This window comes from Osmerus eperlanus, chromosome 10 (genome assembly GCF_963692335.1).
Source record: "Osmerus eperlanus chromosome 10, fOsmEpe2.1, whole genome shotgun sequence".
NCBI lineage: Eukaryota > Metazoa > Chordata > Actinopteri > Osmeriformes > Osmeridae > Osmerus > Osmerus eperlanus.
Genome location: NC_085027.1, coordinates 6,286,689 through 6,297,090, shown reverse-complemented (window position 1 = coordinate 6,297,090; position 10,402 = coordinate 6,286,689). Strand labels below are relative to the sequence as shown.

The following is a 10,402-nucleotide window of genomic DNA, read 5'->3' as shown; positions in this document are numbered from 1 at the left end:
GTCTGAGGTATCGCTCACTCAACGAAGGCAGTTTTGGGGGTTAAACACAGAGCAGCAGCTTGAAGCTCCAAAGGGACTTACAAATGGGATGGTATCAAGAAAAGAATTAAAAAAAACGAACACGCTCCCCAACCCCAGTGTTTTGCACTGAGTTAAACGTTTTGGTCTTTTCAAAATGCTGCCGCTTAATTAGCAGCAGAATCCTGGGGGGACTTTTCTTAGTCTAGCAGTGGTACTTAACTCAATTTGTACAGAGCATGTGTAATGCTAGTAAATGGAAATGAAGTAGGTTTCATTAGTCAATTTAATTTTGATAATACTGCCCTAAAAATTGAGGTTATGTCTGAATGTTAAAGTGACTGAAGTGAATATATTACCACATACATTAGACAACATACAACAATGTTATATATTACAATTACAAAAGTATTAAAACACAGTTTCTGATCAGTTTAGTAAACAGCTTATTTATTCCTTTACAAAATTGGTACAAATACAGAAGTATGCTTTTCACACAAACAGGAAGTTTTCAATATATGTACAGTGCTTACCAAAAATAACGTAGTTCTAATAAACACATGGTTTTGTAAACAATATTTACATATTATCGATACATTAAAACATACATTTTCCAACTGTGTACATCAGTAATATTGACCTAGTGTTTTGGCTAAAAAGCTGAAGAAGTAGAAATGTCCTTTTGTATTTTATCAGAAATCACACAAATAATTACTAAAATTGTTGTAACCACAAAACAAATATTTAAGATTGTGCTTTTTTACATTTCTTTCCAATATCATAGTTTGAGATATAATTGATTTGCCTGAAATGCTCTGGATAAGAGCGTCTGCTAAATGACTAAATGTGAAATGTGGCAGGCATTACTGCCAATGTACAAAGAATATATATAGCTACAAAATAATTTAAGCGTTCTTTAGCAATTGGCCATATTTCACAGTTGTCCTGAAGGGCAGGAGAGCAAAAAAACATAGCGACCTGTAAGTCATTCAAACGTGTTAGTAATCACATTACTAACACGGACAACTTTTGGAATTTACCTCTTGACTTTATCATCTCATTTGCACAATATTATCTCATTTGGATATAATTTCAAATATTGTTTTCATTTGAAAAAGACAAGTTGTTCTAACTACTTAATTGGTTGAAAATAACCAAAGACATGAGTACAATGGCAGCCTGACCTTCTCACAGTGGCATGGGGCACTCGACTAAACCACCAGTCCCTCTCCATCTGGGCTGGTTAGGGTTAGCTGACACTAGGCCGCACTCCCTGTCTCCACGGCCAGTGGCACAAGTCATGAATTTGAGCATGCCAATTTGAAAGCTAGTTTGCATGGGTGAATTTCTTGTATTAAATAGTATCTCGTTCAACTAATTAACTAAGTCGTTCAATGAGATACTAAGTTATCTGAATGGGATAAAAAGTCTTCCAAACAAGATAATAAGGCGTCCGAATGAGATAAACGTTTCTGTAATGTTGTGTGAGCCTTGAATGTTGTAAAGTTGTTGCTAAATTTAACAGGAGTTTTGTCTACCTGACAGTAGAGATGAGGCTACCTCAACTTTTAACTGTTTATTCCACCCTAAACACTCCAGGGAAGTGCTCAAATTTCTATTTGACAGTTCTTGGAAAAACAACAGATTTATTAACAGCCCTATGTGACATTGTTTGTAAAATGGGCTATATAAATACATTTGATTTGATTTAAAATACACTTAGCATGTATCAAACTTCAAAAAAGTCATTATTGAATCACTCAAATTAGTTTATAAGTAAGTTATCTTATTCTGTTGTTTTTACTGGGTGAAGTTATACAAAACAAAATAGTCCTGTTAGAGAAACTACAATAAACCTTAAAGTTAGCAATTTAACAAATAAATTACATAGACTGTAGCTGCATAGACGGTGAGTGTAAGTGGTTTAAAACCAAGCCAAAAATACAAAGGCCTTTAAAGTAAGGATTGGTCAAAAGGGAGGTTTTGCTTAGCTACCTCTGAGTGTGACCCTTAGGACAGGGATCATCCAAAAACTTGCTGGGAAGCACTGGGTCCCAACATTACACACACAGAGACAGGAACAATACAAAACAAAGCATAACAAAATACAAATGTAAGTGAGGTTCAAATGAAAGAACTGCCTTTCTATTTCATCATCTCTGCTGTGCACCTTTGTAGGTACCTGATATGTTAGAATGTGTTACTGACCGGAAGATGGTCCCGGATTGACTGCTGGTTCAATGACCCTACTGTGGGCATCTGTCGTGGGGCTGAGTCTAGCCTGGCCTCAGAGAGTAGGCCTCCGAGTCAACAGAAACGGACGTGGACACCCAAAACTGACAGATAGATAACAACGAAGTATTGAAGCAAAAACCACAAGCAGAAGTGTGTGGGTAATAAAAACCATGGTGCCTTGTTCAACAAGGGGGATCCCCCCTGCAGTCTGTGCTGGGAGGACTGGTGTTTGTGACCATGGTTTCTTTACTGACCGAGGGAATGGGGGAGGGTCTGAAGGGGAGAGGACTGTATTGAGACAAACTTTACAAGTGAAGGAACAAGATATCATGCCTCCTTTGACAAAATTCAATTCCTGTGATTTGACATCGTTTTAGTATTGACACATGGTTGTCGTTCTTTTTTTCTTATTTTGCTAAAACATTATGTGTGGTAAAAACATTATACATGCATCATACATGTTCAAATAATTAAAAATAACTATTTACAAGAATGGAAGCTTAATGCACTGTAATGTTATGCTGCTTATTATAGTCTCTAAACTATATTGTTTTTTCAAAAATATGATGCACTGGTATGAAATTATGACTGTACTTCAGACTTCTCAATATATTTATCAAACTCTGTTCAATAAATATGTTGTAGAGACGTATGTGCTGTAGGCTGTATTAGGTTGAAAATATAATTCCTTAAAAATAAATGAGATGGTTCATTCAGCTGCCAGGAACATCAAACACACAGGTAACCAATGGACAGGACTGGCTCAAGTCGTTTGACACCAAAAAAATTCACAGATCCTTCTTTAGAAAACCCAGATCAACTGCAACCCTTCAGAATTCGCATGGTCTTGACTATCTATACATTTACGCCACACCTTGAAGCTACAAACAAAGAGGACACAACCATACAACCATATTCATATTTCTGCGAGTTTTTTTCTCTTCTTATCAAAAGCTATGTTAAACATCACTACAGACACTGAGCTGAAAAATTAGACCCAATTGAAGGCACCTTAAGGAGGAAGTTTGGGTTACGTTGGGGGGGGGGGGGGGTGGGAGTGCTCACAGGTGGGGGAGCAGGGAGAGGAGGCTACTTCAGAAGGGCGCGGTAGAGCAGTAGTGAGTGGGCAGTGTCCCGCTCCTGCTCCATGTAGAAGATCAAATCCCTGAGGTTGACGCGGGTGATGCGTTGGCGGGCGTACTGGCGTGATGAGGTGGAGGCACCGGCCGGTGACCCTGCGGAGCTGCTGGACACCTAGGGACAAAGAGGACAGATGGGGTCAGGGATACGACAGCAGATCACCTGTCAGAGATGAGACGTGTATTTATAATAGATTACGTCATTTAAAAAAATCCTAAAACCTAAAAATTGTCCCCTGTTAAAGACAAGAAGTCAAAATTGGTGGGGTGAGGAATGACATTATCATACAAAATTAACCAATAAAGATGGATTTAACCTCCTGGTGCTAAGCCAATGAGTGATGAGGTACCTGTAATGTCTTGTTTCTACCAACCAACCAAAGAAAAGTACGTCTGATAGACATGAAACTGCAATGATGTGAATCTTAGGAAAACAGTTCCTCCACTCGATTTTTAACCTTTTAAGGAGTGAGTTATTTTTCCAAAACGGAAGCTAGCTAGTTTTAGTTAGCTTCCGTTACCTAGCAACCTAGCATAATACTCGTAGCAATGCTACTACCTGCTAGTGTTACTTGTTAGCCTCCTAATTGTAAATTTTGAAGCCATACTATAGCGTTTGTCATATAGTTTTTGTCTATCGGAAAATAGTTGGTTGGAATGTTCAGAATCACATATGTGTGACGCTACTCCTTAACGGGTTAAGTGTATTTTATAGCTCTTTATATTGGCCTAGAAATGAACATGTTTTCCCTATGTAAACAAATCAGATGACATGGATCCAAACAGACTTTCCATTCCGAAATGGTACAGTTGTTTGTATTCGATCCGGCACAGAACGTGGGGAAAAAAATGAAAAAGATGGAAACGAATGTATACAGAAACATGGTATTAATCAGAGAACGATTTACATTTCCAAATGAGAAACACCAGGTAGCAAATCCCTCCAATGCTCACTTGAAACCAGACAAAAAGAAATGACAGGCATTTTAGTACGGAGCTCCCCTAAACACCCTCTCACAATTACATTGATTGCCCTGTTATATAAACACACAGTTCAGGCAGAGCCTAATTGGAAACATATGAAGGGTATGATTTCTACAGGACCCTACAGTCACACAAGCTATCCCATGTGTGGTATGGTGTTCTGTATATATGGCATTGCCAATGCCAATATATATGCCAATCTCCATATCCAGTGGAGTCCAGTGCTCTGCAAACTGTTAAGACTGAGGGTGGCCGGTGCTCCAGCAAGTCAGTCAGCCCCTTTTTTGTTCAATCTCCCCCCTCCACATCTGCTCCAGTCACTGATGTTGACAGGTTGGGAGGGCCGGGGTTGAGGTGCACATGGGACGGGCCCCGCTTGGCCCCAGGGGGCCAAGGTCCTCACCAAGGGGCGACCCTGGCTCATCAGGCCAATCACGACTGACCACATGTGAAAGATGGGCCTGCCCGCTGCCATGCCAATTACTGCCACTCACACACCACCCTGCGCCGGAGCTGCGGACTCCACCAATCAAATCCATCCATCCACCTGGACAGACGGGGCGGGTGGCCGCTGGCATGTGGCTTTGAGAGGAGGGAGGCAATGGGGGGGGGGGGGGGGGGGGGGGGAGTGGACATGCGGCGAGAGCCCCGGACATCGCTGCCCCCAGCTCCTCCGAGGCAGCATCCCAGAATGCCTCATCTCGGTTAGTGACATGGCCCAGCCCGGGTAAGTGATCCAAATACAGGGAGAAAGGTCAGGCTTCTGCCAGGGAGCCATGCTGACTTCACTTACCCCTGCCTGCTCTCTTCCTCTACTGCCTCTTAATAAGCCCTCCACGTATGCCAGCGAGCCAAACACGCAGCTTGTTGTTGTCTGTATCTATGGTGACCGATCCCTCTCGCAAATGCATGTCGAGGCTCATGTCGGAGGATGAGGAAAAAAGAAAAAGACAACTGAAGACAGGACCGCAGATGGCTGAGTGTCAGTTAGGAGGGACGGCGAGACGTCAACAACCACGTTTTTTCCCGTCGCTCGCAATTACACTGTAATTGTGTCTCAAATTAAATGAATGACAAAATGGCAGTCTTTGTAAGGTCACTGTGGATAGAGAGAGAGAGGGGGAGAGAGCAAGGGAGGGAGGAGAGAGAGAGAGAGACAGGGCGCACAAATGAAAGTCTCACAAAACTCCGCCTCGCCGAGAAAGATCCATGAGGCAAAAAACAGCATCTGTCATTTTATCTGTGACGGCGGCTCCGAGGCATGTCATACGACATATCCATCGTACAGAATGCGCGGGGATACCTCGATACATCTCTTCAGACATTTGACTTGTTTGGAGCTGGGGACAAGAGAGGAGAGAGAACCTGAGGAGGAAGAGAGGGAGAGAGAGAGAGAGAGAGAGAGAGAGAGAGAGAGAGAGAGAGAGAGAGAGAGAGAGAGAGAGGGGGAAGGTGGAAAGGAGGCAACAGAGGACATTGTGTCTGAACAAGGCCCGACTGCTCACCTCCAAACCCCCACGAGTGCCAATGGGCCAGATGCTAGTCTACACTGTCACACTCTCCCTAAGGAACACACACACACAGACATACAACACACAATTTCCATCAGGCTAGAGTCTCCAGAAACAACCCTGAACATGTTCCATCAACCCATCGAAATGACATCATAGGGATGTTTACCAACATCTTGAATACCGACTGTAGGCAATATACTGTATAAGGCATAAATAATGTAGTATGTCTCCCCCAACATGAAGTGTGTTTATTCAGGCGTCTTTTATAGTCTTCTTCATCTTCCACTAGTATACTGTTCTCTTAACCTTGGGTGAAGACTAGGCCAAAATTAGGTCCCACTTTGCTAAATGTACTTTTGATTAATAATGCATCCCCCCACCACCACCACCACACTCCCCCTTTCTCTCTTTCTCTACCTACTTTGACTCCCTGCCTCTAATTGTCTCGTGGCAGCAAAGCTTCAAGGTGTCTTGACAAATTTGCATTCAGTGCCTTTATTATTTGGGGTCTTTTCTTGCTGATCAGCGCGTTTGAACGTGAGTGGCAGTTGGGCCTTGATGCCCGAGCCAATATTGAATTTGGCTCAGGTCACACCTTAGGGCTGCGGGTTAATGGTCCACTTTGCCAGGCATACAGAGCTGGTTGGCCCAGCAGAGCCTAGACTGCTGTCTCAGCACTCCTCCTCCTACTTCTCCTCCTTGGAGCTCCGTACAGCAGAGGCTGCTGCTGTGCACATGGGCTGGGGAGAGCACACACACTGTACGCGCACACATAGCGTGCACACAGGCATGTACGCGCACACTCGTGCACACACACCCACGTATACGTACGTGCGCTTCAGCACAGATTACTGACTGCTCAACTAACGAAGAGATGTCTTCTAGTCTCTTTGACTGACTAGCTGGCTGACTGTCAAACTACAGTCGTTAGCGTTCTAACTAGCATACTAGCTCACAGACTGACTGACTGGCTGGCTAACTGGCTGGTTGAGTGTGTGCCAGGACACAAAACTTTCCCATATGTTCACCTCTACGCTGCATTTCAGACGGGGAACGTTTTCCAAGTCCTCTCGACTTCTCTGTTTACAGTGAGGAGCCCAGCCGTGGGAGTGCAGTCCCACTCCCCTCCACGCCCGGCCTGCATCGCCTGTTCTACCGCCGCCATTAATCACCAACAGAGAGCCTCCGTCCGTCCCTCTCTCCCTCCCTCCGTTTCTCTCTCTCCTTCCTCTTCTCTTTCACTCGCTCCCTTACGCCCACAGACATGCTGCATGAGGCCATTTTAAAAGAGTTAACAGATGTCGGCCGATTCGCCCTGGGCCTTTTGACATCGCCCAAGTGATGTATTTGATGTGGAGTTTATTCAGCTCTAATAAACGTATAAAGAATTAGAATAATAATTCACAGATGTATGTACACAGATTATATGCCGGAGCTTCTCTTTGAAGCTGAGGAGGCAGCTAAGATTAACAGGACCAGACGGGAGGATGAAAAAGCTTTGGAATAGTCCACTAGTAATCAGGAGGACCAGGAAGGACTAATACTGCAGGTTTTTGTTCAGGCCATGACACAGACGCCCTTTGTCCATGTCACAGGGTCTCACTGAGGGGTCCTATTCTGGTGGAAAAGCCTTTGGGATACTATTAGGATAATGGTTGTAGGCTACATTGAGAAAAAAGCAGCGAGTTGAACCCATGTTAAGGTAAATCAAAGCAAACCCGTCCATTTCACCCAATTCCTTTGTCCTTGTATGAATTTCAGTGAGGGAAAACTGAAATTGTAAACAAAAGGGGGGAAAAGCGAGCTCAGGCATTCTGATCATGATAAAAAATGAAGGAATTACTTTCAAAACAAACAACTTCAATTTGGTCCACGACCAAAGAACAACAAATCTCCAAAACGGCCAGTCGCAGACCATCTTAATACCCACATAAAACACAAAAACAGCTCTAGAGCTCCATGGCAATGCATAGCAACCGTGCAGAATTTCAGTCAAGGAGAAAGAAGGCAAAAAAACACCTTATTACTTCTAACTCCTGCAAGCCATTTTGGTCTCCAAAGGTTTTAGAGCGCCGCAGGCCATGTGTCTGCAGTGTTTCGGGAAATGACTTGCCTTCGCACGAACACTGCTATGTTCTGCAGCACTGCTGCCCCAAGCATCCCCGCTCAATTTCTGTTTAACCCCTTCCTGCCTCTCCCCACACTGACTCAGAGCCACACTGCTCACGCCCAGCACGGTCCTGTCACATTATTCAGCCTCACACGAGCCCAACACGAATCAGACCAGCTTCTCCACGAGCTGGCGAATTAACTCACCATCTAATTTGGCTACTTAAGCATGTGATGGTTTTAAACAAACATGGTGCAGGAGAGGCACCAGGTTACAGGGGCAGAGAGAGGGAGAAAAATAGCCCTAACACAAGTCCCTCCGCAACACAATTCCTGCTGCTTTGTGGTGTAGTGCGACGACACAGTTTGCACACTTGTGTGTATCAACGGTGGATTAAATCTGCAAACTCGTTGACACAACACATAATTAAAACATCTTGCTTGAGGTCAGGAATTTTCTAATTAGTAGTGTACTGACAAAGCTGCAATTCCATTGCCTTGAGTTTCAAAGTCCACAGGTTAGAGCTAAGATGAAAGCTGACCCTGGAGCACTATTCTGGAGGGCTGCTCACACAATTCCTGAGAAGACAGTCACAGGGTCACCAAGCTAAACAGTGTGCACCACCCGGAACCTTCCTTCCAAACAAAGAACTTCAAACTTTCCTGTCTGGAAACTGTATCTTGGCAATTTTTCCCCCCCTTTCTTTTCAACCTCAGAGAAACAAAAGATTTTCAGAAATGTGTGTTGCGGGGGGGTTACCATAACAATTTTTTCAAATCTTTAATTACATGGCTTTTAGCTGGTCTGGATGACTAACTACTAGCTAGATATGAAGCTAATATGAGACAAAAATATATATTTCTGTCCCTGTACTGACATATAATAACATAGTAGTATCCTGATAGATGGTCTCAAAAGCTTTATTGTCTGTAATCTGAAGCACAATACGAGAATCTGAATAGTTAGAATCAAAATAAAATAAAAAGTTTTTGTATCTAGATTCACGTTTTAAATATGAACCTTTTTAGTGAAATAAATAGTGGAATGTAGGACATGAAACTATTTGATCAAACCAAAATCTTAATAAAAGGTTCTCTCTGAAGATTTGTAGGGAATGTTCAAGACCACCATTCTTAGATTCAAGTTAACCTGGGCAATTATTATAGCAACTATCTATGACTTCATAAAGTATCAGTTGTGGGAACTTTTCAACATTAAATATTAAAAGCATTTCATATATAAAGTGAACCCAATTAAAGTTAAAATGGGCTAAAGTGTAATGAGTCTCAAGTCAGAATGCTTGTCTTCCCGCTCCAACCCTGCTAATGAGCCCTTGTTGGTTTAGCACGTTTTACTTTCAATGGTGGGGTGGTGTCATTTCTGGTGGTTTTAAATGTTTAATTCTAGTTGAATGAGAGGGTGGTGACTGTGTGAATAATCAAGGAAGCGGGTGTTTTTGCGCCGCGATGGTTAAGTTCTTAGAAGACGCCAAATGAGGGATGCGGTCCCCCCTTTGATGTCTTTGTGAATCGCTCTTCACAAGCAACAACCAGTGAACAAACCCCTAATCACTGTGGGGGGAAGTATCAAAAAATGACCAGGCTAAGTGAAGACAACCCGCTAATGACCTATATGGAGATGTCCAAGTGTGCCAGCAGAAGGATCCATGAGCAAAACCATTTAGCATGGTATCCTTGATCATTCTAAATGTTCCTCGGTGTGTGACAGGGCCCCTCCATGGCCCCACTCGGATCCTAGAGCACAGCACGCACACCCAGACCTGTCAACGAGCCTCCGTAAGCCCTTAACACGAGGAGTGACACGTCCCACTTCCAGGACCATGCACCGAAACAGAGGGAGTATGCAGATGCAGATTAGCGATCGGATTCACAGCGTTCACACCAGAATCGGAACCCCTTGATCTCAAACTGACATAAACGGGGGGCCTTTTGACGTCGTCTTTAAACGGCGGCGCACATCTGCCGCCACCAACCCCCCTGCTGAAGCGGCGCGAGCTAAGTGTGAGTGGCAGGGGGATGTCTGCAGAGCAGGTCTGATTAACATCCCACGTCTCATCTTCTGGGGGCAGAGCGGTGCCTTATGTTTTATAGAGATGCCCCAGAAAAAGGAAACCCAAACTTTAGTAGCATATTTAGCAACAAAAGATTGTCTGCCTTTAACTGCTACAAGTCTGATGTTCATATTAAATGAACAGAGGCTCAAACAGTAGCACACAGGCCTCCACTTTAGCGGAGAAGTCACAGATGTCTGACTCTAATCAACGGTCCGGAGGAGGAGCAGGATGTGAAATCTCCCAGTAACTACCATTTCTCTTGGGTTATTGCGACTCACCGGTCCTCTCCGGACCCCGCCTTGCTGACTTTTTCCTCTGAGCCGTATTC

The 10,402-nt window shown here is 43.7% G+C and overlaps 1 protein-coding gene across 1 annotated transcript in view; it reads right to left on the bottom strand.

The window, feature by feature from the left end:
* Positions 1 to 447: 447 nt before the first annotated feature.
* The window catches only part of LOC134028079 (transcription initiation factor TFIID subunit 4-like), a 51,606-nt gene continuing 41,651 nt past the window's right edge, over positions 448 to 10,402 (bottom strand). Inside the window, exon 14 of the mRNA XM_062471410.1 lies at positions 448 to 3,507. Within this exon, the coding sequence (XP_062327394.1) occupies positions 3,343 to 3,507 (165 nt within the window). The 3' untranslated portion in view covers positions 448 to 3,342. The remainder of the gene's footprint in view (positions 3,508 to 10,402) is intronic.